Genomic DNA, 27,100 nt, shown 5'->3' on the forward strand with positions numbered 1-27,100 from the left:
TTGTATAAGTTTGATTTGTTATATAATAAGATAATTAAGGAGGAAAAAATGAGCCAAGACTATAGGAGAGCCCCCCTATGAGTTGGGGTTTAAGAGTTAAGACCACTCATTGATGCAAATTGTTGGATTTGGACTTTGACAAAATTGAACTCACCATATCTTTTTTTTTAAAACCCATTTAAAGATAAAAGTGTAGTCCAATATGTTGTCCTTCTTTCTTGATCTGTCTCTTTACCTTGCGAGTTCGGTCTCTGGACCAATCTTTCAACAAATAAACATTTTATATAGTTTTGCATTATAATGGTTTCCCGTATCTACGTTTTATCTTAAAAAATATGTGTCACTCAACTAAGTTCTTTAGCTTTTGTTATCATAAACTAATGTGTAATTGTTTCGTTAAAATTATGTTAATCAATTTAGTAGTCAACTAGTCATGTTACTTGGTATATAAACTCAAGTTTCCTTTGGTTATACAGTACGGAAGACTCGAGTTGTTATACATATATTTGTGTCTAATTAGTAAAGAGGGAACGTATTATATTCGTTATTGATTGACGTCGTTACCTTTCGTGCAAGTGCGACTACATATATTGTGAATATCTCAATACATATACTAGTCGAGTCTCGAAGTTAATATCACCACATCATGCATACATGGGTTCGAATACAACTAATTACTACGGGTGCAGTTTGGTATTGCAAATATTATGGCTTACCGACAGTCGCAATCGAATGCATGAGATGATATTGTATAGCATAACATCGGTGTTTATTAATATTCGAATCTTAGGATATTCCTTCAGAAAAATTGCTTGAGTACTTCAAAAAAAAAAAAAAAATTGCTGTATTATAATATAGGGACATTGTTGGTAGTTTTGTACATACAGTTGAAATTACATTTTAGGATCCGGGTTTACGATCAAAGTTGAAACATAGGGACGTTTTCACTTAATTATATTAATTAATAAAATTGTATAATAGAGAAAACGCATCATTTGAGACTTTAGGTATAAAATTGCAAAATAAATAGGAGGGGCAAGATCTATAAAACTTGTTCTATAAATAGAGCTGCATGGGGAAGACACTTATCACATCCAAAACTAAAAGCAACACAGACACAAGAAAGCATTTACTTTCCACTCTATCATTTCATATACAATTGTCTATCTTAACCTACAAGCATGGCAATCTTCAAAAACAAACGCATGATCTTCTCATTGATCTTGGTGTGTCTCATTGTGTTGTCTCCAGTGGCTGAGGCTCAGCTTGGTCTTGGTGGTCTTGGAGGCCTTGGTGGTCTTGGTGGTCTTGTTGGTGGTATCGTTGGTGGCCTTCTCAATCTCGTCAATATCAATGGGGTTATATTTTGCTCTCTCAATGGCGCTCTTAACGGCACTTCAACTCCTGTTTTCGCTAGTAAGCTTTTTAAAGAACTTATGATATACCAATTAATAAGTTTATAAAACCAACAATATTGTGGGACTACTAAATGTATAGAATTCACGAAATTTCAGCAACTGTCTTGTCTTCTATAGGAAGTAATAATCTTTCGTGCATTCAAATTTACTAATCCTACTATATATACTGCTAACGAACAGATGCGGGAGTTCAGCTCCAGTGCGGAAGGCAAAACAGAGTCGTTTCAACTGCGACCACGAACGCTGCCGGATTATTCTCGCTTCCTACAAACGCACTTCAGATGTTGCTTTCCACACTCCTCTCTGATTGTAGGGTCGTCGTGACGACCCCTCTCTCCACCTGTAACGCTGAACTCCCTTCTGTCGGCAGCCTTGTCTCACGGTTAACCATGATCGGAAGCAGCGTCTCCGGCCTCCTCAGCATCGTTGATATCATCCCTGCCGGCTTTAATCTCCTTAACTGATTCCAAACTATATGTATGTTCGGTTACAGTGTGTTTCCCTTCTTTTAATATGTTTTGTCTCATGGCCATTTACGTTTGCTTGCGTATGCATGAATAAGGTCTATACTTATGTCTCAATCTTCAAAGTCTTTTGTTGTAATTTTGTTTCCAGCTTTTTAAATGTATAATGCTTTTGTGAAATGATATAAATTAACAATTTCCCTTTTCAAATATATTTGTCAATATGTGTGTGCATGCAGCATGCGTCTGTGTAAATGAATGGTTGGGGTGAGTGTACATTGCCATATCATCACAACCAAAAAAAAAAAAACATTATATATATAGAGAAGTACATGTCAACATAATATGCAATGATTTATTGGGTGTACGACATGCATTCTATATAGGAGTCCATACTCTGATTACAAATATCATGGAGTATATAGAAATAACTAAACAAAATATAGTCTAGTTTTGCTCCAGTTGATGTAAATAACAAAAATTCTAGCTGCGTTTAAATTTGAGGACTTAGATTGCATGATTCGTAAATGGATGAACTTATTAATTTACCGTTAAGCTATTAAAAAAGGTAACTGTAATTACAAGTTTACAACGACTAATGGGGTTTTGAGACTCTTGCAGACGAAATTAATACAAATTCAAACTTTAGGGGTCTAGGTAATATACTTTTTTTTTTTGCTAACTTGTAAATATCATTTAAAATGAAATGTGAGGTATTACAAAAGTTTTACCTAAAGTAGAGTAATCTTGGCAAAAAAGAAGAAAAACAAGATTACAATGCAAAAAAGAGGAGGCAAAATAGAAGATTTCGATTAACGAAACCAAAGAAGCCAAAGCTTCCTCCATCTCTTCCTCTGCTTTCTCCCTTATATGGTGTTAAGGATCTCCCTGTTAATAATTTTGAAGATTAATGATAGAGAGAGCCTTTGGTTGTTGTGGAGCACATTGTTCCTTTGTCGCCAGATGTGATAGACACACGATTGAGCCACGACTTTTCTGAGCGTTGATGGAGCCCGAGGAAATCGTTGTCTTGTCCATGAAAGGAGTTCAGACCAGTTGCAGATTTGAGTGCTGGTAGGAGATAATCGATAAAAGATCTGATGCCATATAGCAGAAGCAAAGTGACAGGATGTGAACAGTTGGTCCCTCGTTTCTGGATGGCTGGAGCATAGGCAGCAGTCGGAGGAAGCTGCAACGCCCCATGCGGCAAGGCGTTGCCTGGTGGGGAGCCTGTTTAGGTTTGCCACCCACATGTTAAAGGCGATTCTGGGGACAGCACCTTTGAACCATACGGTACTTGCCCAGTCTTTTTCATCCTCTCTAGGCCTGATAGATTCCCAAGTTCTTTGCGAAGAGAAACCATTGCACTCAAATCCATCTACAACCCAATTGTAAGTATCAAGTTCGCATACCTGGCTTGGTAGAGGGATGGTGGTGAGATAAGTGTGGAGGTGAACAGCGGTGTCAGACCTTGGGGCCGATAGCTTCCAACCTACATCATCAGAGGCATCCTTTACCTTTGCTGAGTAACATACTTATAACGACAGTTTTGGCTTAAAAACTTTTAATAAGTCGGCAACGTTACCAAGTTATTCCACCGGGATGTCTCATTGTAGCTCACGCGACATGTTGTCTAAGGATCTAATTAAATGGCTTGGAAAGTCCTACGTGTCGCTAGGGTGGGTGCAGTAGCTATGACAGTGATCTTCCATCTTCAAGACATTAGTGACCATATATCTTCAAGAGGAAATGTAGGAGAAGAGGAATTGGACCTGTTTGACAAGTTTAGATGTCTGTTCTCTGTTGTTAATTTCCTATATATATGAGCAAGAAACAATGGGGTTTATACTGTTCGAGTTTGGACACCGGAAGCTTCGATTGTGGCTGTTGTTTCAATTCTTCTTCCTTATAGTATTTCTTGTTCTTTGAAAACCAGCGTTTGGGCTGATTTGGATATAAGAATTATTTAGTGGGCTAGTTAGGAATATAAATTTTCCATGAGCCCAAGAAGATTTGTTTGAACATGTACAATGTAAAAGGTATAGCCATATAGGATCCAAAGAAATTGAGACTATACATGATCACTGGCTTCATGAGTGGAAGACATTTGATTTGGGCAAAAGGGACAAAATTTTTAATCACTGAATGTTGCAATGTAATAAATCTGTTTCAAAATCTATGATTTCATGTGAACATGTTAATCATGATGACTCTCTTCTCCAATAGCCAAAGCAAACCCTTAGATAATTACCCTGCAAAACTCAAAAAAAAAAAAAAAAAAAAAGATTCATAATAACTCAACTAAGCCTGACATTACAACGCTAACACATCTACTTTTAAATGTCAAATAAATCTTAATCTGGCCTCACAACCAGAAGCGATAACAGGTTTAGAAATATACTTACATCCTTTACAGTGATCAAAACCTCAGGTTTCCAAAGTCATGTCCCATTTTTACCATTTACAATGAGGTTCTTAATTAGTCATTATTAATTTATTTTGTTGTCAAAACTTCCGAGCAACTTTCTTTAGGATTTGTAATGCCTATCAAACAATTATTGATAAATTACATATTACCTACGGCAACTTGATCGAGATACGACTAATATATGTACAACTTGATCAAAGTCGAAGAATAAAAGAAAAGATTCCATATGGACCAGTCTATTACATAAGCTAAGATGGCTGGTGGATTTGCTTTTTATTAAGAGTCTACTTGTATAAGGTTGATTTTTTTAAATAATTTATATATACAAACAAAATATGAGGAAAAGAAATCAAAAAACTATAGGAGACCCCCTTACTAAGATTTGGGTGTCATTTTATTTAAGGATTCAATGTATCGTTTTCTTGAACCAAAACTTTTAGGATAGATTTAACTTTTAAGGTATATTTAAAGTTAAAAGTGTAGTTCAAAATCGTGTCTTTCTTTCTCAAGCCATCTCTTTAATCACCTTGTGCCTTATCAAAGGGTGCGACCTCATTTCTTTTAGACTTAACTTCAAAAACATTCCTCACGGTATGGAGAATTCTTCAAGTTATCGATTATGGTATGGTTATTTTGGTATCTGAGCACAAGATTCCTTGGTGAAATATTATGGAATACCCAAAAGTTGTTGTTTTCCCAAATCTAATGGTCTTAAATGATATAAACCATGTGCAGGGAAAAATTAATTTTACATAAAATAGAATGTTTTTAAACACAATTGTAATTACATTCTAGGATCCGGGTTCACTAGCTATTAAACTCTATATATGGATACGTTTTCACTTGATTTCTCTTTTTTTATAAGTGTATATATAAAAAAGTAAACGCCTATCATATTATAAATAACATAAGAGCAAAGTAAATAGGAGGGGAGAGATCTACAAAAGTTGTTCTATAAATAGAGCGGCATAAGACAGTAGTTTATCACATCCAAACACAAAGCAACACAAAAACATATTTGCTCTCTACTCTATAGTTTCATATACAATTGTCTATAGTAATCCAAAAAAAAGATGGCAATTATCAAAAACAAACACGTTACCTTCTCATTAGTCTTGTTGTGTCTCATTGTGGTGTCTCCAATGGCTAAGGCTCAGTTACTTAATCTTGTCAATGTCCCCCTTGTCACTGGGGTTCTATCTTGCACTGTCAATGGCGCCCCTCTCAATGGCACTTCCACTCTGGCTTTCGTTAGTAAGTTTTCCATTCTTAACCTAGAGACTTATACCTATACCTATTCGTACGGACTAAGATAAGTTAACGAAATTATATTTTATCATCTTAATGAATATTCACAGAATATAATATGATCTCTCTTTGTTGACATGCATGTACATGCACATATATGTACTAATATAATGCTGCAACCTAATTAACAGATGCGATCGTCCAGCTCCAGTGCGGAAGCCAAAACACAGTCGTATCGGAAACGACTACTAACGTTGCCGGAATATTCATGCTTTCTACAAACGCACTTTCGATTCCCGCAATCCTCAGCGGCTGCCGTCTCGTCGTCCCAACCCCTCGCGCCAGCTGCAACGCCACCCTCCCTTCCACCGGACAACTCGTATCCCCGTTAAACCTCGTCGGCAGCCTCGTCTCTGGTATCCTCAACATAGCCCCTATCGTCCCAGCTGGATTTGTCCCCACAAATTAACTAATTCCAAACATAAAGTACTATATACTTTATGTTGGAATACCGTGTATTTCCCTTCTGTTTTGTGTTTTGTGTCATGACCATCGACGTTTGTTTGCGTATGCATGCATCAATAAGGTCAAGTTTATGTCTCAGTCTTTAAAATAAAAGCTCTTGTAACTTCTGTTTTCAGGTGTTGCATGCATAATGCTGTAATGAAATGTAATAAATATTTTCCGTTTTCTATATAATCCCTATTGTCGAAAATATTAAATATATATTTAACATTAAATGAATGCATGATTGGGTGAGTGGGCAATTGGGCATAACAATATAATATGTAAAAAGATAATTAAAATTATTATTAGTGGTATTTAATGAGATATATTGGGTGAGTCGGATGACTTAACTATACAAGGAGTTAACTGTAAAAACGTACGTACGTACAACTACAAATACATATCATGATATGAGGCCTGGAATAAATCATCGTAACTGAGCCCAAGGGCGGATCCACGTTAGAGTAGGGAGGGGCAGTTGCTACTATCAAATTTTTTTAGACTAATATTATTTTATAACAGTTTTGAATTATGCCCATGTTACTCAGGTTTATCTATATTCACACGTTTTTGACATCAAATACGTCTTCCAATCTATACAAAACCAAGTTAAAAGTCCAATTTGTCTATTTATTTTACTAATATTTCAACCCGTATACTTTTAATAGCATTGTGTTACTTAAAAAATTAACCATTTTTTTTAAATGGGTTGTCTTTCTTAAATAAAATTTGAGTTATATTTTTCACCAAAAAACTTGAATTCTTATAAAAAAAAATTTCCATTTCAATTAAAATTTGCTCCGGCTAAATTTTTTTTCTAGATCCGCCACTGGCTTGAGCCTAATATACATGATAGTGATATATATATAATTTATTCACTTCTACACGTCTCAAAAGTTCTTGGGTCGACTGTTTTTCAACAACAAAAAAAGGTCGACTGTTTTTCAACAACAAAAAAAAGGTTGGGGACCAAGTTGAAACATATAGCTTAGGAACGAAACATTTAAAAAAACTTCATGTGACCAATAGAGAAATACAAATCTTAAAAAAAAAGTGGTACACCAATTGCTCTGGCTTTTTTTTTTTTTATGTTTACCCAAATCTATTAGCCTCATTACTGGGAGAATTTTTCCCTTTTTCTCAAAGTAATTACTTAGAGATGTTTTTTTTTTTTTTTTGGCATCTAGAGTTTTCGTATTTAGATTAGGAGGAAGAAATGAGGGCATGTTTCCAAATTTTTAAATTGGACTTCAAACCGATATTAACTATAAAAAATAATAATAATAACCCTGATAATTAATTCTCCAGAAAAAATGTCAAGTTTACTTTCGTTTTACCTTTTTATATATATATATAAATTGGTTGTAAAATATTCTTAGGGTTTCGCAGCCGCTTAAAAAACATCCATCTCCTTTGCTATTTTTTGCATATTTCGTACGTGATTCTCTCCTCCCTCTTAGATCATCATTTGTTTTGCATATTGATTTTCCTGTGAGAAACTAATAGCTGAACGTAACAAAGCAGTGTAATAAATGGGTGAGAATATGGCACTAACGGACGAAGAGATTAAAAAACTGTACCTAGTCCAGAGGACATTGATGCAGATGCTCAAAGATCGTGGCTATTCTATCGAGGATTCGGAAATTACGATGTCCCTAGGAGAGTTTATTGAGAAATATGGCGACGATTTTGAAAGGAAGGCTCTAAATACTCTCAAAGCTAAGAAAAACGATGACAATGAGAAGGTACATATATGTATTCATAATTAATGTTTCTAAAATATGTTTATACCTTAAAATAAGATGCTTGTGGATGGAAAATTTGGTTTATTGGCATTTGCATAGAACAAAACTGATACAAAGCATCGTTGTGTACATATATAGCTCTATATTTTCTTCCCTAATGAGTCCAAAGTTGGAGTTGCGGAGGTGAAGAAGTACACGAACAAGTTGAAATCGGATAATGTTTTCAGAGCAATTTTGGTGGTGCAAGATATAAAGGATTTTTCCCTCTTTGCTCAGCGTTCTATTAGTGCAATCTATCCAAAATTTCATATTGAAGTTTTCCAGGTAATTTAAAAAAAAAAGAATTAAAAAAAAAACACTTTTTGGTTTTTGTTCTCTTGACCATTGAGTATTGTTGGCTTAGGAAGGGGAATTGCTAGTGAACGTAAACAACCATGTTTTTGTTCCTGAGCATCAAGCTCTTACTACTGATGAGAAGAAAACTTTCCTGGAGAGATACACAGTGAAAGAGAACCAGGTTTGTATAGTTTTTTTCCGCACATAAAAAGAAGTATTGTTGTTGTTAGTTTTGTGTAATTAAAGTTTGGAACTCTTCGGTATTGTTGTTATATAGCTTCCAAAGATTCATGTCACCGATCCAATCGCAAGATACTTTGGACTAAAACTTGGAGAAGTCGTGAAGATCACACGTCTGAGTGAAACCTCTGGTCGTTATGTTACCTATCGCTTTGTTGCATAACCAAAACTTTTTGCCAATGATTTATATATTAATTTGATCATATAAGACTAATACATAAGCTTGTTGCTTGTGACCAATAGTTTTGAATCATTGATTGTGTTGTAACATAAACTGAATCAGACTATTACAGTCACACATGCATGTACGCACACCCGACGGTAATACAAAATAAACAAATAAAGAGATTTGTTAATAGGATGCCATCAAAACTAATACTCAACCCTAAAAAACAAAAAAAAATGAAATGAAAATTTTTATTTTGTTTGTGAAGAATTAAAATTGTTTTTTTTTGTATTCGTTTTAGTTATTTTTATGGATTAAAAGATAAACTGGTTAAGAGAGGAGAGGTTGGCTTGGTATGAGGCCTTCTTCATGATCTTCTACATTTGGTTTGGCATTTCTGTAATAATACGCATAAATTAGGAGTTGCATTGTCCCAAGCAAGAATCCCATTCCATTTGGCACCTACACACACAAAATAAAAACCAGTTTAACTCTACGATCATACAAAAAATCTCTATTTCCCTATTATAAAGTTGACATCAAAACAACAATGATACTTATTACTTACTAGTAGAAAAATATCGTGTAGGAGTAAAGCGTAGACACCCCAAATCGCACCATTCAGAGAGAGGAAAAACGACAGCCAAAATGGCATAAACTGAACACTCCTCGTCGTCACCACCGTTTTCTGATCGGGTCAATGATCAAATTGATTGTAGATTAAAACGACGACATTAATTACGTGTATACATCGAAATGTCCATCTAATAATGATAATAGATTAGATACAGTAGACATTGATATTTTTAGGGGAGTTATGAACACGTGCTGAAAAACACTCTCCATACAATTTCATGTCTCTCTTTTTAGCTGTGGTACGGTGGTTGGCTCGATTATTGCTGAATGATAATATAACACTTAAAATATACGACAGCCCAAGACCGGTCCTAGGGTAGCCAAATGAAGCAACAGCCCTTGGACCCTCAGATTAAATACAAAAAAACAATAGTTTTAGTTTTTTTTTTTTTTTTTTTGAAATTTAGTCGTTTGGTTTGGTATGCAATAATCCTATCTCCTCTGAAATCCAGTATTTGCATATATTTTGTCTTTTTTATCCATACCAACACGTATCTAACACTTTGACTCATATCTCATTTCTTTTTTTTCCTGACAATCCATCTTATATAAAATCTTCTTTTTTTTTTTTTGGTTAGGTAGATGATCATTAATTATGTAATTAACTAAAATACTCGGTAATAATTAGTGTGATAAAAATAAATTAAGAAGAGAGAGTAGAGACTTACAATAACGGAAAGAGGAGAACCATACATGATAATGTTGAGAGTTGCACATATGAAACCCATTGAAGTAGAACGCGAGTTTGCATCTCCAAACGCTGTTCTTGTTCCCAAAATCGCGATTACAGGGAAACACACGTTCAGAGCTAGAACGACTAAAACTGTTTTCAACTGAACAAAAAAATTAGAATTGAAAGAGATCAAATTAGTCATAAATTAAAGTGGAACATAATCCTAGTTTATTGATATTATATATAGCAAGTAGACATAATTTAGAAATGAAATTATTGACTAAGAACGTCATCATAATCAATAAAAAATCTGCTAATCAGATCTGAATCTGAGTCAGACCAATGTAATCCCTTATCTGTCCATCAAATGAAAAATGCATTCAACCAACTTTTACCATATAAAACCACATCATATGTAAGATCTCTTTATCAGATATAAAATGCAAACTAAAACTCTTTGTATAGGTCGAAAGATAAACTTACGAATCTGGATTTGGGGACAAAGAAGAGGAAAATGAGAACGTAGATGGACTCAGCAAGAGCACCAAAGCCATTGACTGTAGAAACCAAGTATTCACCAGGTGTCACTATCCCGTAATATGTCCATAACGAAGAACTCATCAACGTGCAAATGTACGGCAAACACTCGTACTCTTTCGTCGACCTCCCTTTCACTATCTTCCAAAACGTCTCCCTATATTCATCAAATCATCATAATGAAATTTTAATTTTCCCTTTTTCTTGTAACTCAATCAATTGTTATAGCTAGATTTTAAATCAAAAACCCATATTGAGAATTAAGATAAGAGTGACGAGATAAATTATAACTCACACAGGGGAGAGGAAGACAAGCACCGATATAATATTTCCTGCATCGATCATCATATAGTTAAATTAATGATCAGTTTATAATATAAGATAATTTGATCATGGCCATGTGAATTAATATGTGATCATCCTTGATGAGGATGATGATAGACTAAAACACGTGCAAAGAAGATGGTGATGTTACCTATGACTCCAACGTAGAAACTTAAGTCTGCCATATTGGGGGGGATGGGTTTCTGAAGAAGGCAGATAGAGAAAGACTAAAGAGGATGAGAGAGAGATAGAGAGATATAGCAAATTATAAGGAGGCGACTTTGTGTTTATCTGTCCACATACGAAAGAGAAGATATATATGTGAGTTTTTTTTGGTAAAGTATTAGTAATAAATTTTAAATTCTCTTTCAGACAGCAAAACGAACAGAACACTAATGTTAAACTAAAAGGGCTCGTGTAGCATGTGAATAATTAGATTAGGATAAAAGTAGAATCGTGCGTACCTTATTCTACACTTTCCACTTTTCAGGTTGAACGATTCTTTTTTTCTTATAATCTAAGTTTTCAATGCTCGACTTGAATTGAAAACAGTGATTTAATAAAGATTTGAACGGCTGTAATATCGCGAGGACAAGAAATCTGTCGATCATGTGAAACATATATATACTTCTACTGTCAGAAAAAAAAAAAGTTGCAATAATATTTTTTTTCTTATAAAAGATCCATATTTAAATAACCATGTGGTAATAAAATTTGACTAAGAAGGATTATAATAAGATTTAGGAGTGAAGATTTTTAAAAGTTTGATTTTCTTTTTGTCAAAATTAAGTGGTTTCTTGTGGCATTTTATGATAGTTTCTAAATATCATTATATATTATAGATAACTTATCTATTTTCACCGATTTGACAAATCTTTAGTTGAAGAATTTTATCCTAAATTTAAAATTTTTACTTTAAACTAAATAGTTGACCCAAAGAATTAATCTTAATTGATTTACTTCAAAGTAAATTGTTGACTGATGGATTATGGATATACTCTTGATTGCTAGTACAAATGTAAAGATTATACCGACCATCCATGCATGGTCTATTGATGAGTGTTATTGTTGTTGTTTCATTTATAAACATACTAAATATATATGATTTGGTTGATTAAGAGGTCGATACATCTCCTTATTGTCAAATTTGGGTTTATTATTGGGCTTCTAACTAAAAATCAATTGACTATTAGTATATTGACCCTAACTATTTATATATTAATGATAATTTTTATCAAACTTCAGATGTGGGACTTGGATTGTATCCCAACAATCTCCCCTTCAAACCAAAGACCACATGTGGGATATTAACATGCCTCCTCGAGATGATAACTCCATCTCGAACTGATCCCACTTGGACCGATAATAAATCCCTTCTTGGGCCCCCATTACTTGGGTTAACAAGAGGCATGTCTGTATCCACTTTTCTAGGTCCACCAGGACTTAAACCATTGGGCTCTGATATTGTTGGGTACAAACCAACGTCCCACATCGGAAGATTAGAAAATAAATTTCTAATATATAAGTCAAGTCCAAACCTACTTAGTATGAGGCATTTTGGGAAGGAACACAATAACAAATCCGTGCGGACTTTGCCATCTCGGCCTAAAGCGGACAATATCATACTAATGGGACTTGACTTGGGCTTAGAAAGCCCAACACTTATTGGACTGAATCCCTTTCAACAATAAATTCCAAGTCCAGCCATAGCATTTGCCTATATTTTTACCATGTAAAAAACTCTTTGTAGAAGCTTATCTGCCCTGAAATAATATTATCTTTTTTATAGAAATGAGAATCTTGATATCTGAAAATATTAATCTTCATTGATAATATAAAATTTTCAAGTTTTTTCATGTTTTTTCTTTTTGATTAAGATTTGTATCTATGTATATGTTTTTGTTCATTTTTTTTAAATAGATCTGATCCTTAACATATCTTCACAGGTTTAATTATTTGATAAGGTCAGTCTCGTAGATCAAATTAAAGTTTAATATAAAAAACAACATTTTTGTTTCTACTTGCTTTGTTTATATGAAAGTGATTATAAAAATGGTAAGCAATCAGTTTTCTTGAAAAATCCATGTCATGGTAATCCACATCATTGTATTTCAGAGGAGATGAATGATAAACTAATAGCCTTACCTTCAACAGAGGAGATTAAAGCAGCCTGCTTCTCCGTTCATCCTGATAAGGCTCCGAGGCCTGATGGCTTCTCAGCTTGCTTCTTCCAATCCAACTGGCAAACAGTGGGACCTCAGCTATCCCAAGAGATACAACAGTTCTTCACATCAGGAGTCCTACCACAAAGGATCAACAACATACATGTTAGGCTGATACCAAAAATCCAAAGCCCAAAGACGATTTCAGATTACAGGCCAATATCATTATGCTTTGTATACTACAAGATAATAGCAAAGATCCTTACCAAAAGACTTCAACCTATTCTCCATAGCATCGTGTCTGAGAATCAGTCTGCCTTTGTGCCACAAAGAGCAATCTCTGATAATGTCCTCATCACCCATGAGGTACTCCATTACCTCCATTCCACTAAAACAAAAAAGAGATGTTATATGGCAGTTAAAACTGATATGAGTAAAACATATGATAGAATAGAATGGGGATTCCTAGTTGATGTCCTAGAGAGACTGGGTTTTCACCGAACTTGGATAAACTGGATCATTCAATTAGTGACTACAGTTAGCTACTCATATCTGCTGAATGGCTCTGCTCAGGGGCTGATCCAACCTCAAAGAGGAATCCGGCAAGGCGACCCACTCTCCCCATATTTGTTTATTCTAAGCAGTGAAGTCCTAACAGGACTCTGCAAAAATGCTCAACTGGATCAAAGTTGGAAAGAACAGCCCAAGAATCACTCACCTCCTCTTTGCTGACGATACAATGTTCTTCTGCAAGGCTGACCAACAAAATTGCTCCACTATGACTGAAATCTTGAGGAAATATGAAGAAGCGTCGGGCCAAACGATAAATGCATCAAAATCAGCCATCACCTTCTCAGCAAAGATGTCCCCTGAAATCAAAAACAATATCAAAGAACAATTAGGGATCCAGAAGGAAGGAGGATTGGGAAAATATCTAGGACTCCCTGGACTTTTTGGCAGAAAAAAGAAAGACATTTTCACAGCAATAGTGGATCGAATCAGACAATGAGCCCGCAGCTGGTCTTCAAGGTCCTATCCACCGCGGGTAAGACCACATTGTTGAAATCAGTATTGGCTGCAATGCCAACATACTCGATGACCTGCTTCAAGCTCCCCTCCTTCCTACACAAAAGAATTCAATCAGTACTTACACGATTCTGGTGGGACTCTAGTATGGAAAAGAAGAAAACATGTTGGGTTTCCTGGAAGAAACTAACACAATCCAAAGGAGAAGGAGGCTTAGGGTTCAAAGATTTACAACAATTCAATGATGCCCTTCTTGGAAAGATCAGCTGGAGAATCCTAACAAACTCAAACTGTTTGCTGGCAAAGGTTCTTTTGGGAAAATACTGTCATACAAACTCCTTCCTAGATAGTGTGGCTCCGGCAAACACATCGCACAGATGGAGAGGAATATGCATTGGAAATGACCTGCTCAAGGGCCAGTTGGGAAGGGTAATTGGAGATGGGACTACTACTCATCTCTGGGAAGATCCATGAATCTCTCTTACCTCTCCACTCACCCCAATGGGACCAGCTACATAAACGACTAGGAATCTTACAGTTTTTCACCTTATCTCGCTTGCCATGTTGGATTGGGACAAAGAGAAAATTCAGCAAACACTGCCAAACTATCTGGAGCAGATCCTGGAGATCAAACTGAGCAAACTTGGTGGAAATGATGAATTTGCTTGGCTCTCCACAAACTCAGGATTATACTCTGCCAAATCTGGGTACTACGAAAGCGTAACAAGGAACCAAGACTCCTCCCTGCAACAAGACATAAACAAAGATTTCAACTGGAACTCACATATTTGGAAATTATTGGTCTCACCAAAAATAAAGTTCTTCATGTGGAAAATGATGAAAGAGCATTACCAGTGGGAGACCAACTCAGAAGCAGAAATATCAACCTGGAAGCTCGCTGCCCTTTCTGTGGCGATGTTGAAACCACTAACCATCTCTTTTTCACCTGCATCTTTGCGAGACAGTTATGGTACAAAACGCCTTTCAAGGAGCAGATGGATCCGGATCAATTCACCACGACCAGAGCACAGCTGGAATTTCTCCATCACAGTATTTGTCTACCACCGATTGGAATTGGCACCGGACTGCTTCACCCCTGAATTATGTGGAAGATCTGAACGGAACGGAATAGTCAAGTTTTCAACAAAAAACATGCGACACCAAGCGAAACGATTCTTCAGGCAATTACCTTAGCTCGAGAATGGCAGGAGGCACAAATAACCTCGACATATCCCCAATCAGCTCGAAACAAACAAGTGCTCAAACCCCTTGAATCTGACGTAGTACTGTGCAAGTCAGACGCAGCGTGGGATGGGACATCGAAATTAGCTGGACTAGGATGGGTATTCTCCAATCGCAGATCGAACTACCACCTTGTAAACTCAAGCAAAGCAGACCATGTTAGATCGCCTCTAATGGCCGAAGGATTGGCTGCTCTCCACGCTCTCAAACATGCATCAAGGCTTCGCTTCACAAAAATATCTCTAGCTTCTGATTCAACTCAACTTATCAAAGCCATAAAATTGGTGACTCCGCAGAAGAAGCTCCATGGGATTCTCCAAGATATCCTGATTCTATCATCTTCCTTTCTCTTTTATAATTTTTGCTATGTCTATAGAAAAGAAAATAGAGAAGCTGATGCACTAGCAAAAACCTCCCTAATAAACTCTGTTTCCATTTAGGCCTTTAATGAAAAAGCCCAGCTCAGCCCGAAAAAAAGAAAGTATTCTACTACTATCTAAATTCGTGAAACACGCGGCTGCTTAATTATTTGCACGTAGGTCCAAATAGTTTAAATATGTTTCAACTTTTGGCCACTAACTTTAAAATCTTCATCTTAGACCCTTTGTCTTGTATCGAGTAAACGCAGTGAAACAACAAATCTTAGAAGAGGGAAAAAAGAAGAGTCACTGTGTGTTGTTGACTTGGTTGGTTTGACCTAAAGATGGCGACTTCGATGATTCAGAGATTGTTCAAACAGGGAACAAAGATCGTCGGCGTTGGACTCAATTACGCTTCTCACGCCAAAGAACTTGGCATTAGCAACGCCCTCCCAAAGGTACGAACTTTACTTTTTTATCTTCTACACATTTTTTTTTTGTTTTCTTCGAGAAATTGGATCGAGCAGGATTGAAAGTTGCCGCGTAAACTGATTAGTTAGGATCGTTGGTTTGTAAAAGGAACATAACTGGGGTCCTCCTTCCTGCATAGTGTTATTTTGATTTGACCCTCTCTGTTTTGTGTTGTGTGATTTGCTGGAAGTAGGACCCGATTGTGTTCTTAAAGCCAACTTCGTCGTACCTGGAAAATGGTGGAACAATAGAGATCCCACATCCACTGGATTCACTTCACCATGAGGTGGAACTCGCTGTAGTAATTGGACAGAAAGCTAGAGATGTCCCTGAACGGTTAGCCATGGATTACATTGGAGGTATATTTTTTTACTTACAAGTAACCTCGTGGATGTAAGAATCAAGTCTTTAAATTTAACAAGTTGGTAATATACTTATTGGTGCATCACGGAATAAGGTTAACCTGTTTGTATGTGATGTTAGTTGTGGTATGTATTCTTCATCTTAGTATTTTTCTATCCCTTTTTTAGTATGTACGGTGTGTGCTTATGTTTCTCCTTGTTCTCTAGGATATGCGCTTGCTCTTGATATGACTGCTAGGGAACTCCAAGTTTCTGCCATGGTAGAGAACCGTTTGTCTTTTGTATCAATATACTGTATGTTTATGGGTTTCTTACTTACATAGTTCCCACTTTTAATAATCTTCTTGCATGCTCAAAGCTTTGCCATTTACTAATTGATCTTTCCCTTGTCCTTTACGGTCTTTATAAGCTCGTAAGCCATAATTTGGTCGAGTTTTCCCTGTTTGGAATCATAACATATGTTTGTCAATTGATTCCATGTTTCTCTCCATCTTTTCCTGTAAACAAAATCTTAGATTTTTGTCCTGTTCTCACACTCATCAGTGTTTTTATGCAATTCTTTACTTAAGCATATATTGTATCATCATGAGGTGTTTAATTCTCGTCTTCAGGCATCTGGTCTCCCATGTACGCTTGCTAAAGGACAGGATACATTTACTCCCATCAGCTCTGTTGTAAGTCATCTCATCTGTTGTAAGTCTTATTTCGTCCACTGGGATTAATGTATATAATTGAGATTGGAGGGCTTGTCATCACCAGTCGATATGCGAATATGTGTAACAAACATAACCATTAGCAGATTAGCTACTGATAGCAAAACACACTCTTAGCCTCTTTATCTTAAATTTTGGTTTCTTTTACCTTGTTTTAGCTACCAAAGGCAATGGTGCTGGATCCCAATAACCTGGAACTTTGGCTAAAGGTTTGGCTCCTCAGTCCTCATGCTCTGTGTTATCATAAGAAGCTGCTACCCTGTTTCCTTTTGATAAATTCCCACTCTGTGACAGGTCGATGATGAGACAAGACAGAAAGGTTGGACAAAGGACATGATATTCAAGGTCCCATATCTCATCAGCTACATAAGTTCTGTAATGACCCTTTTCAAAGGAGATGTCATATTAACAGGTAAAAACATTTGTTTCCCCCATCATCAAGAGACTCCGTAAAACTTGCAACATAGGACTAAAGGTTGGTGAATGTATATACATAGGTACACCAGAAGGTATAGGACCTGTAAAGATTGGTGAGAAGATAACTGCTGGAATCACTGGTCTTTCTGAAGTTCAGTTCGATGTCGGTAGGCGTGTTAAGCCGTTGTTCAGATAGTGTGTTTTGTGAATCTTTTTGTCTTTAACTCTTTTTTTTTTTTTTGTGTATAATCCTCAATTTATATCTTGTAAACATTGTTGTGAATTGTGATGATGATACATGTTAATCAAGTTTAAACTACACATTAGAGTTAAATTATGTAATTAAATTAATATAAATATTAAATAAATTAAATGATTTAAAAAGAGACTGAACTTGCAACGCGGCGAGTTTGTGTCCGTGTCTCCGTCGCTTAGTTAGGTTTACGTCTTCTTCTAGCTAATAATCTCCGCCGCTTCTCTGGTTGTGGAGTGTTCGGAAACTGAATACAGTGAAATGACTCCGAAGACATAGATTGTGAATGCGTAGATCCATCGCGACTGGGTTTGCGTCGATAGCCAAACGGTTTCTTCTACATAAGCATCATCGTCTACATATAATAGGTAACCACAGAACCGCTCCTTTCTGTTTCTGGATTCGAGCTTTCTCTAATTACCGAAAGATTTGGAGAGATGATCTTAACTTTAGCGAGGCTCTTGATTTGTTCACTCGTATGGTTCACTCTCGTCCTCTTCCTTCAATTTCCGAATTCACTAGATTACTCAGCGTTATCGCGAAGATGAGAAGGTACGACGCTGTGATCTCTCTCTTCGATCAAATCCGAATTCTGGGAATCTCGCCTGTTCTGTATACCTGCAACATCGTTATGAACTGTGTTTGTCTATCTACTCAGCCTCTTCGTGCTTCGTCGTTCCTTGGGAAGATGATGAAACTTGGCATTGAGCCTGACTTGTTCACGTTTACTTCTCTTGTTAATGGTTACTGTCATTGGAAGAGGATTGAGGAAGCTATAGCTTTGTTTGATGAGATTGTGGAAATGGGGTTTAGGCCTAACGTTGTGACATACACAACGTTGATTCACTGTCTTTGTAGAAACAGACATGTGAACCACGCGATGGAGGTTTTTAACCACATGGGGGCTAATGGGATTCAACCGAACGTTGTTACCTACAATGCTCTGGTGAGCGGTCTTTGCGAGATTGGTAGATGGAGTGACGCTGCTTGGCTGTTTAGAGATATGATGGAGAGGAACATTGAACCTAATTTAATCACTTTCACTGCATTGATCTATGCGTTTGTGAAAGTAGGGAAGCTTTACGAGGCTGAAGAGCTTTACAAGGTGATGATAAGGTTGTCTATAGATCCTGATGTTTTCACTTACAGTTCACTGATTAAGGGGCTTTGTATGTATGGTCGTCTAGATGAGGCTAGGAGAATGCTTTATTTGATGAAAAGCAATGGTTGCTACCCAAATGAAGTGACTTATACTACTCTCATACATGGGTTTTGCAAGTCTAAGAGGGTAGAGGACGGGACCAAAATCTTCTGTGAGATGTACCAGAAAGGATTAGTTGTGAACGCAATCACTTACACCGTTCTTATTCAGGGTTATTGTCTAGTGGGAAGACCTGATGTTGCGCAAGAAATTTTCAGTCAGATGGGTTCTCGTGGTGCGCCTCCTGATATTAGGACCTACAACGTTTTGTTAGATGGTCTATGTTATAACGGGAACGTAACGAAAGCATTGATGATATTCGAATACATGCGGAAGAGAGAGATGGATATTAGTATTGTTACGTACACTATCATTATTCAAGGGATGTGCAAGGTTGGTAAGGTGGAAGCTGCTTTTGATTTATTTTGTAGCCTTTTCTCCAAAGGAATGAAGCCTAATGTTATTACCTACACCACAATGATATCGGGATTTTGTAGGCAAGGCTTTATTCATGAAGCTGATGCGCTGTTTAAGAAAATGATAGAAGATGGGTTCTCGCCAAATGAAAGCGTGTATAAGTAGGTGATGCCACCGTAAGCTGAACTCATGAGGAGTTAAGGACCTAAGGTTACTTCGATGGTTTTGATCTCAAGCATATGAGTTCTATGACGGTGCAGTTGCAGTTTGGGGAGAGCTAACGCAGCTGCTCAAGAAATATTGGGTGAAAATGGGATGAAACAGCGAGAGAGGCGAGAGCCTCGAGAATCGAATCCATAAAAATCTCACTTTTGCAACACAGGTGAGGACCGTGAGGTTATATAAAATACCTTTTATTAGCACATGTTGCATATATTAGGAAACTTGTACAGCTTCAGGATGTATTGGTAACTGAAATTTAACCTCCATTCTTGTTGTAAATTGTAAATTTTCAGGTGCAATAAAATGTTGTCGTACCTCGTCCCGTCTGCTACATAGGTTGTGTAATGATATATTTACTAGGAGATGTCATCTTCACAGGTATTTGTTGTTGAAGGTTCTTTCCATCTTTGAGATTCCGCATCGAACCAGAGTTATGCGTTAGATAACTCAAGTCTCTGTTGACTTAAGCTTGAAGAATACTTGAGTCATAAGGAATCCTAATCCTACCAAGTTGTGGTTTATAAAGGATTAGGATAATGACAAGTTATATTTAGGAGATATCTAAATATACAAACTCTAATAGGAATAGGTTTTGGTGTTTGAGTTCTCTATATAAGGAGATGCCAATGTGTGGCATAACTTAAGAGGTTTTAGAGAGAACAAGAACAAGCTTTAGGTTTTGAGAGAGTTTCCTAAAGATCAATAAAAGAGAGTGATTCTTTTAAATTCTTGTGTCTTTTAATTCTTTGTTTACAATATTTGGTATCAGAGCGATGGGAGATATCAAACCTATGGGAGAAATTGTTGAAGCTACAAAAACAGTCGATGGAGGAGGATCTTCCTCTCTCAAGTGTCCAATGTTGAACTCCACAAACTACACGGTTTGGTCGATGAAGATGCGGATCCTACTCAAAATACATAAAGTCTGGCCGATCATTGAAGACCCTAGTGATGACAATGATATGAATAATATGGCGATAGCTCTGTTATTCCAATCAATTCCGGAAGCATTCATTCTACAGGTTGGAGAACTAGACACTGCAAAAAAGGTGTGGGATGCAATTCAAGCAAGGCACGTCGGAGCTGAGCGAGTCAAGGAAGCAAGGGTTGCAAACATTAATGTCTGAATTTGATCGACTTAGGATGAAGGATACAGACAGAGTTGATGATTTAGCTGGAAAACTGTCGGAGATATCATCAAAAGCTGCAGCACTCGGAGAAAGCATTGAGAAACCTAAGATCGTGAAAAAGTTTCTCAAGTGCCTTCCTCGGTCGAAGTATATTCACATCGTAGCATCCTTATAACAAGTCCTTGACCTTAACAAAACTAGTTTTGAGGACATTGTTGGTCGAATGAAAGCATACGAAGAAAGAATCTTCGAGGAGGAAGCAGAACAAGAGGATCAAAGCAAACTGATGTACACAAATATGGAAGCTCAAGGAAACCGTGATTACAGTGGAGATTCTCGATACAGAGGACGAGGAGGACGTTTTGGTTTTAGAGGAAGAGGTAGTGGAAGGTCTAATGGAGGAAGAGACTTGTCGAAAATCATGTGTTTTCGTTGTGACAAGATAGGTCACTACACATCAAGCTGTCCTGACCGACTATTAAAACTGCAGGAAATCCAAGAAGCTGATAATAACAACGATACTCAAGATGCAGACGCCGTTATGATACATGAGGTTGTTTACTTGAATGAGAAACATTGCAAACCAAGCAAGTTCGAAACAAGCTTAAGTGGAGAGAATGTGAGGTACCTAGACAACGACGCTAGTAAACACATGACAGGTGATAAGAGATATTTTGACTCAATTGATGAGACCGTAACAGGAAAGGTAAGGTTTGGTGATAATTCGAGAATCGACATCAAGGGAAAAGGAACAATATCGTTCACAGACATCAATGGAAAATCAAGAAGGATGTTGGATGTTTACTATATTTCGGATCTTAAGAATAACATCATCAGTCTCGGCCAAGCAGCAGAAGCGGGATGTGACATTAGGATGCGAGGAGAACACCTAACGATGCATGATCGACAAGGAAAGCTACTTGTCAAGTTTGAAAGGTCGAGAAACAGGCTGTACAAGGTAACCATGGGAATCAAAAGCACTACATGTCTGTTCTCTAAAATCATAAGTGATTCTAGCAGGTGGCATGCAAGGTTGGGACACATAAACTCTGATACTCTAAAGTCAATGATGCTGAACAACCTCACTCAAGGATTGCCACGGTTTCTTGTCAGCTCAGAGGTGTGCTCATCGTGCCTACTTGGTAAACAAACACGAAAGGTGTTCCCAAAAACCACTTCATACAGAGCAGATACGGTGTTAGAACTTATTCACGGTGATTTATGCGGACCTATCTCACCAAACACCGCTGCTGGCAACAAATATATATTTGTCTTCATAGATGATCACTCACGGTACATGTGGACAATCCTACTCAAGGAAAAGAGTGAAGCATTTGAGAAGTTTAAGAAGTTTAAACAACATGTGGAACAAGAAACAGGGGCAATGATACAGACTTTCAGAACAAATAGAGGCGGAGAGCTTGTGTCACATGAGTTTAACTTGTTTTGTGAAAAGTTTGGCATCAAGAGACATCTTACCGCTCCATACACTCCACAGCAGAATGGGGTTGTTGAAAGAAGAAATAGGACATTGCTAGAGATGACAAGGAGCATCATGAAGCACATGCAGGTACCAAACTATCTATGGGGTGAGGTCATTAGACATTCGACCTACTTGTTAAACCGAATTGGAACAAGATCTCTTGAGAACAAAACACCATTCGAGGCATTACGGAACAAGAGACCAAACATTGATCACCTCCGAGTATTTGGCTGCATTGGATACGCTAAGGTGGACAACCCTCATCTCCAAAAGCTAGATGATAGATCACAGACCACAGTTCATCTCGGGACAGAGCCTGGTTCTAAGGCCTATAGACTTCTAGAACCGCGAACTCAGAAGATAATTGTAAGCAGGGATGTAGTGTTTGACGAAACAAAGGGCTGGAATTGGAGCACTAATAGTGAAAATGCAGAACATAGTGGAAGTTTCAATGTTATGATTGGTGAGTTTGGGAACCGAGGCATTCAACAAGAGGACGAAGATGAATCTGATGCAGATCATGGTGTTAATGTTGATCAAGATCAAGGAAACGATGGAGATAACGAGTCTGAAACTTCTCTTAGTGATGCAGAGAAGCAAGAAAGTCAAAATCAAGACCATGTGTTAAGACGAACAACAAGACAAACAATGAAACCAAAGTACCTACAGGATTATGTGCTGTTAGCTGAAGAATAAGGGGAATTTCTGCTCATGTGCTTGAATAATGAGCCTAGGAACTACTTCGAAGCCAAAGAGATTAAAGAATGGATATGTGCATGTGAGGATGAGCTCTTATCGATCAAGAAAAATCAAGTGTGGAACCTTGTAGACCTACCAGCTGGAGTTAAACCAATAGGTTTAAAATGGATATTTAAACTCAAGAGAAACTCGGATGGAACTATCAATAAACACAAGGCTCGGTTAGTAGCAAAAGGTTACGTCCAACAGTATGGGATCGATTTTGACGAGGTCTTTGCTCCAGTGGCCAGGATAGAGACTATACGATTGTTACTTAACCTTGCAGCGACCAACGGTTGGGAGATCCATCACCTAGATGTTAAAGCTGCGTTTCTACATGGTGAGTTGAAAGAAACAGTTTACGTCACACAACCAGAAGGTTTTGAAGTAAAAGGGAGCGAAGACAAGGTGTATAAACTCAACAAGGCTTTATATGGGTTAAGGTAGGCTCCGAGAGCATGGAACAACAAGTTAAATCAGATTCTTGTTGAGTTACAGTTCAAGAAGTGTTCTAAAGAGCCATCAGTCTATCGCTAGGAGGTGAAAGAGAATCTACTCATTGTTGCAGTGTATGTAGATGATTTTTTTGTCTCAGGAACAAGCATTCATGTGATCAATGAGTTCAAAACAGAGATGGCAACCAAGTTTGATATGAGTGATCTTGGAAGACTAACATACTACTTAGGAATTGAAGTGTGTCAGTTTGAGGGTGGAATAATGTTGACACAACAACGGTATGCTAAGAAGATACTAGAGCAAGCAGGTATGAAAGACTGCAATCAAACACTTACGCCGATGGAGCCCGGTTTGAAATTAGCAAAAGCAGAGGAGGAAGAAGATATTGATTCTACAAGCTTTAGGAAAAATGTTGGACGTCTTCGCTACCTACTTCACACTCGACCAGATTTGACCTATTGTGTAGGAGTACTAAGCAGGTATATGCAAACTCCTAAAGTCTCTCATGGTGCTGCGATGAAACAAGTGTTGCGGTATTTGTAGGGTACTACAAACTTTGTCCTCGTTTTCAAATGGTCTGCTACTAAGGTGCCAAGGTTGATCGGTTATAGTGATAGTAGTCACAATGTGGATCCCGATGATGGAAGAAGCACCACTAGTCACATCTTCTATCTTGGAGGAAGTCCTATCTCGTGGTGCTCGCAGAAACAAGATATTGTGGCACTTTCATCTTGTGAGGCCGAGTTCATGGCCGGAACAGAAGCAACTCGACAGGCCATATGGCTTCAAGACTTACTCGAAGAAGTCATTGGTGTGTCTAGTGAGAAAGTCGCGATCAGAGTCAACAACAAGTCAGCGATCGCCTTAACAAAAAATCCGGTATTTCACGGTAGAAGCAAGCATATTCACACTAGGTATCACTTTATAAGAGAGTGTGTAGAAAATGGTCAAATAGAGGTGGAACATGTTCCTGGACAAGAGCAAAAAGCTGATATTCTAACAAAAGCATTGGGAAGAATTAAGTTCAATGAAATGAGGGAGACTGACTGCAAGTTTAGGAGGGAGTGTTGACTTAAGCTTGAAGAAAGCTTGAGTCATAAGGAATTCTAATCCTACCAAATTGTGGTTTATAAAGGATTAGGATAATGACAAGTTATATTTAAGAGATATCTAAATATACAAAATCTAATAGGAATAGGTTTTGGTGTTTGAGTTCTCTATATAAGAAGATGCCAATGTGTGGCATAACTTAAGAGGTTTTAGAGAGAACAAGAACAAACTTTAAGTTTTGAGAGAGTTTCCTAAAGATCAATAAAAGAGAGTGATTCTTTTAAATTCTTGTGTCTTTTAATTCTTTGTTTACAATAGTCTCGAATATAGGATTCTTAGGAAAGCTGTTGATTAATGTACAGAGAACCTGTAATAATTGATAAGAATATAACTTCGAGAATCCGGTATTGCCCTTGTTCAATTCGATCTCTGTTGGCGTCTAAAGCTGTGTTGTAAGGAATATTTAAATTAGGGGTGTTTTTGGATAAAAATCATAGAAAGTAAATAAATGAAAGATTCTAAATGATTTCTAGAGAGTTTATAAAAATCTTGTTAATTATGAGGTGTTATTCGTTCGTAATAATCTCCTTTGTATTTTAGCTTTTTCTGGTTATTATTATTTATTATTTTCATCTAATTGATTTTTCTTTGTATCCTAGCTTTTATCAATTATTAGGAAATATATTATAGTGTTTTCAATAAAAAATTTAGGCCATGAATGTTTACAAGTTTTTAAGTGGTTTTTGAATTCTAATTTTTGGTTTTTAGATTCTAAATTTTGGTTTATGGTTTTTACATTATATGTTAATAATCTATTAAAAAAGAAAAACAGAAAAAAGAATGTAAGTCACGATTAAAAAATGAAAAACTAGTAAAACATAGATTTTGTTTTTTTTTTGAAAATTGAAAAAATAAACCTAACAAAAACCTGATTCCTAATTTTTAGGAAAACCAATTTTTGCATAATCTTGACATTAAAGTAGATTTAAAAAAAAATCTAAAACCAAAAATAGCTTTAAAATCCACAGCTATTCAAGGCCTATTGAAAATATGATTTTTTTCTGGATTCAGTTCCTTTTCAAGTTATTATTTTTTGGAGATGTCATATATATATATATATATATCTTATTATATAAAGTTGGGTTTTGAAAGTTAGTATTTCATATAATCTCCACATGTGTCAAGTATATCCATAATATTTTAACATCTGTGAAAAAAAATTATTTAATCGTTATAAGAAAATTAAAAAAACTTAAAAACAAAAGGATTACAATTAAAATTTTTGAAAAATATAGAAAACCAAAATTAATCTATTATATCACTAATTCTAATTGGAAAGTTATCTATTAAATTACTAATTTCAATAGGAAAATATGTGCAATTAATAAGAAAAATATTTGCAATTTAATTGCAATTATTATTTATTATAATCATATAGTAAAAATAGGCTTAAGATCTTGTATATATATAATTAGATTAGGACTCGCCCGATGTGCGGGTTTTGAGTTTTTGAAATAAAATAAAATTTAACAAATAATATAAAGTAAATATTTTTTGTAAGTAAAAACTATTTATAAAAGTAAATAGATACACCGAGGTGTCCAATGTAAATATCTTGTTTAAAAGGTGTGACTCTACGGTTGAGACTATTAATCACATTTTTCTTTGAATGGTCTCACTCGTGGGAAGTTTATGATTTATCTCTAACTCCGGTCTCATTAAAGGGTTTTCTATATGAGAATCAATAATGAATTGACATGTGTCAACATCTGAATGATATAATTGACACGTGTCACAATTTTGTTAATGAGTAATTTTGTTATCAAGATTTATATAATAACATAGTCAAGATTACAGTATAAATATGTGTAGGAGGCACATCCAAACTTAATCAAAAAACCTGTCCAAAAAAAAACATAAGAGGATTAATTTGGTGAAAGAGCACTCGTTCGTTCGAGCTTTTCAATAAATGTTTTGGAGCTAATGTGTAAAAAGCAAAAAGCTAAGGTAAGAAAAAATTGTTAACAACTTTCCATTTTTCCTGTATGAAAAAGAACAATCTCTGTTGCTAGAACTTTTCTTAAAGAAACTATAACGTGGAAATCGAAATTGGGTTTAGTGTAGCGCACTGGCTTGTTCGTGCTTTATGACAAATGTTTGAAACGTATGGGTAACTAAAAGTAAAAAAAAACAATGAAAACTTGTGGATATATATACCACACATACATCCCCACCAGACTCATTCATTACAATACCTATTTTCTTATACTTTCAACAAAACAAAAATGGTTTTTTTACATCAAACTTTTAAGAAATGTCTTCACACAAGGTAGGACCGTACGGCGATGCTAGTAACATCGGGATGGAATTCGACGACGGTGTCTTTGACGGTGTCACCAAAGTGAGGGTGGGGACAAAAAACAACCAAGTGATGTACCTCGATATTGAGTACACCAAGGACGGAGGTGAACAGAGGATACCGCGGGGAAACAATGCACATCAGGTAGCAAATTTATTAGGAAAAAGAAGATGAATTTTTCTTTCGTATTCCGATTATCTTGATCTAAAATTCTATCACATTGTTAAAATCTTTACAAATAAATGATATACTATCTTGTTATCAACATTTATCCGATTGTCATCCGAAATAAAATAGATTATATATTACATTTTTTA

General features: G+C 36.4%; 7 protein-coding genes and 1 long non-coding RNA gene across 11 annotated transcripts; 5 read left to right on the forward strand and 3 right to left on the reverse strand.

Annotated features, from left to right (window-relative positions):
- Positions 1–1,087: 1,087 nt before the first annotated feature.
- LOC104781520 (phylloplanin-like) lies at positions 1,088–2,092 on the forward strand. The gene is made up of 2 exons (XM_010506221.3): positions 1,088–1,416; positions 1,599–2,092. Exons 1-2 carry the CDS (start codon positions 1,182–1,184, stop codon positions 1,880–1,882), a joined length of 519 nt encoding a protein of 172 aa, XP_010504523.1. The 5' UTR covers positions 1,088–1,181; the 3' UTR covers positions 1,883–2,092.
- A 3,187-nt stretch (positions 2,093–5,279) lies between these two features.
- On the forward strand, positions 5,280–6,257 carry LOC104781531 (phylloplanin). Its single transcript, XM_010506233.3, has 2 exons — positions 5,280–5,564; positions 5,750–6,257. The coding sequence occupies exons 1-2, from the start codon at positions 5,384–5,386 to the stop codon at positions 6,025–6,027; spliced, it is 459 nt and encodes a 152-aa protein (XP_010504535.1). The 5' UTR covers positions 5,280–5,383; the 3' UTR covers positions 6,028–6,257.
- Positions 6,258–7,609: 1,352 nt separating this feature from the next.
- Positions 7,610–8,549, forward strand: LOC104705093 (DNA-directed RNA polymerases II and IV subunit 5A-like). The gene is made up of 4 exons (XM_019245585.1): positions 7,610–7,810; positions 7,949–8,134; positions 8,214–8,327; positions 8,424–8,549. Exons 1-4 carry the CDS (start codon positions 7,610–7,612, stop codon positions 8,547–8,549), a joined length of 627 nt encoding a protein of 208 aa, XP_019101130.1.
- Positions 8,550–8,786: 237 nt separating this feature from the next.
- Positions 8,787–11,091, reverse strand: LOC104781538 (bidirectional sugar transporter SWEET16-like). Of its 2 annotated transcripts, XM_010506244.3 has the most exons (6): positions 10,874–11,091; positions 10,694–10,730; positions 10,345–10,555; positions 9,857–10,021; positions 9,121–9,240; positions 8,787–9,014 (listed from the first exon to the last, which is right to left on the reverse strand). In XM_010506244.3, exons 1-6 carry the CDS (start codon positions 10,905–10,907, stop codon positions 8,883–8,885), a joined length of 699 nt encoding a protein of 232 aa, XP_010504546.1. In that variant the 5' UTR covers positions 10,908–11,091; the 3' UTR covers positions 8,787–8,882. The 2 variants fall into 2 exon arrangements, with proteins under 2 accessions (XP_010504546.1, XP_087363670.1); XM_087507544.1 differs by lacking the exons at positions 8,787–9,014; positions 9,121–9,240 and adding an exon at positions 9,265–9,526 and having other exon boundaries at positions 10,874–11,028.
- Positions 11,092–12,867: 1,776 nt separating this feature from the next.
- Positions 12,868–14,002, reverse strand: LOC147949616 (uncharacterized). Its single transcript, XM_087507569.1, has 3 exons — positions 13,603–14,002; positions 13,151–13,272; positions 12,868–13,022 (listed from the first exon to the last, which is right to left on the reverse strand). The coding sequence occupies exons 1-3, from the start codon at positions 13,857–13,859 to the stop codon at positions 13,009–13,011; spliced, it is 393 nt and encodes a 130-aa protein (XP_087363695.1). The 5' UTR covers positions 13,860–14,002; the 3' UTR covers positions 12,868–13,008.
- A 99-nt stretch (positions 14,003–14,101) lies between these two features.
- Positions 14,102–15,552, reverse strand: LOC147949617 (uncharacterized). Its single transcript, XR_015594751.1, has 3 exons — positions 15,100–15,552; positions 14,763–15,024; positions 14,102–14,654 (listed from the first exon to the last, which is right to left on the reverse strand). It is a non-coding gene; the product is annotated as an uncharacterized LOC147949617 (long non-coding RNA).
- Positions 15,553–15,683: 131 nt separating this feature from the next.
- LOC104781547 (oxaloacetate tautomerase FAHD2, mitochondrial) lies at positions 15,684–17,808 on the forward strand. Its single transcript, XM_010506257.3, has 7 exons — positions 15,684–15,969; positions 16,176–16,341; positions 16,552–16,604; positions 16,956–17,018; positions 17,216–17,266; positions 17,352–17,469; positions 17,555–17,808. Exons 1-7 carry the CDS (start codon positions 15,856–15,858, stop codon positions 17,668–17,670), a joined length of 681 nt encoding a protein of 226 aa, XP_010504559.1. The 5' UTR covers positions 15,684–15,855; the 3' UTR covers positions 17,671–17,808.
- A 47-nt stretch (positions 17,809–17,855) lies between these two features.
- LOC104781557 (uncharacterized) lies at positions 17,856–24,709 on the forward strand. 3 transcript variants are annotated; one of them, XM_087507575.1, is made up of 4 exons: positions 17,883–19,727; positions 19,861–19,945; positions 20,337–21,077; positions 21,188–24,709. In XM_087507575.1, exon 1 carries the CDS (start codon positions 18,014–18,016, stop codon positions 19,508–19,510), a length of 1,497 nt encoding a protein of 498 aa, XP_087363701.1. In that variant the 5' UTR covers positions 17,883–18,013; the 3' UTR covers positions 19,511–19,727; positions 19,861–19,945; positions 20,337–21,077; positions 21,188–24,709. The 3 variants fall into 3 exon arrangements, with proteins under 3 accessions (XP_087363706.1, XP_087363704.1, XP_087363701.1); XM_087507580.1 differs by lacking the exons at positions 20,337–21,077; positions 21,188–24,709 and having other exon boundaries at positions 17,856–19,321; positions 19,426–19,727; positions 19,861–20,293; XM_087507578.1 differs by lacking the exons at positions 20,337–21,077; positions 21,188–24,709 and having other exon boundaries at positions 17,858–19,330; positions 19,426–19,727; positions 19,861–20,293.
- Positions 24,710–27,100: the final 2,391 nt, after the last annotated feature.

Source organism: Camelina sativa, chromosome 1 (assembly GCF_030686135.1).
Source record: "Camelina sativa cultivar CO46 ecotype springtype chromosome 1, ASM3068613v1".
Taxonomy (NCBI): Eukaryota; Viridiplantae; Streptophyta; class Magnoliopsida; order Brassicales; family Brassicaceae; genus Camelina; species Camelina sativa.

Coding starts and splice junctions, on each gene's coding strand:
- LOC104781520 (XM_010506221.3), top strand. CDS start 1,182: ATGGCAATCTTCAAAAACAAACGCATGATCTTCTCATTGATCTTGGTG. Junction 1,417..1,598: donor TTCAACTCCTGTTTTCGCTA/GTAAGCTTTTTA, acceptor GCTAACGAACAG/ATGCGGGAGTTCAGCTCCAG.
- LOC104781531 (XM_010506233.3), top strand. CDS start 5,384: ATGGCAATTATCAAAAACAAACACGTTACCTTCTCATTAGTCTTGTTG. Junction 5,565..5,749: donor TTCCACTCTGGCTTTCGTTA/GTAAGTTTTCCA, acceptor CCTAATTAACAG/ATGCGATCGTCCAGCTCCAG.
- LOC104705093 (XM_019245585.1), top strand. CDS start 7,610: ATGGCACTAACGGACGAAGAGATTAAAAAACTGTACCTAGTCCAGAGG. Junction 8,135..8,213: donor TTCATATTGAAGTTTTCCAG/GTAATTTAAAAA, acceptor TTGTTGGCTTAG/GAAGGGGAATTGCTAGTGAA. Junction 8,328..8,423: donor ACACAGTGAAAGAGAACCAG/GTTTGTATAGTT, acceptor GTTGTTATATAG/CTTCCAAAGATTCATGTCAC.
- LOC104781538 (XM_010506244.3), bottom strand. CDS start 10,907: ATGGCAGACTTAAGTTTCTACGTTGGAGTCATAG. Junction 10,022..10,344: donor TTGTCCCCAAATCCAGATTC/GTAAGTTTATCT, acceptor TTTTTTGTTCAG/TTGAAAACAGTTTTAGTCGT. Junction 9,015..9,120: donor TACACGATATTTTTCTACTA/GTAAGTAATAAG, acceptor TTGTGTGTGTAG/GTGCCAAATGGAATGGGATT.
- LOC147949616 (XM_087507569.1), bottom strand. CDS start 13,859: ATGTCTTTCTTTTTTCTGCCAAAAAGTCCAGGGAGTCCTAGATATTTT. Junction 13,273..13,602: donor GTATCGTCAGCAAAGAGGAG/GTGAGTGATTCT, acceptor TTTTTGTTTTAG/TGGAATGGAGGTAATGGAGT.
- LOC104781547 (XM_010506257.3), top strand. CDS start 15,856: ATGGCGACTTCGATGATTCAGAGATTGTTCAAACAGGGAACAAAGATC. Junction 16,342..16,551: donor AGCCATGGATTACATTGGAG/GTATATTTTTTT, acceptor CTTGTTCTCTAG/GATATGCGCTTGCTCTTGAT. Junction 16,605..16,955: donor AACTCCAAGTTTCTGCCATG/GTAGAGAACCGT, acceptor TCTCGTCTTCAG/GCATCTGGTCTCCCATGTAC.
- LOC104781557 (XM_087507575.1), top strand. CDS start 18,014: ATGCGTAGATCCATCGCGACTGGGTTTGCGTCGATAGCCAAACGGTTT.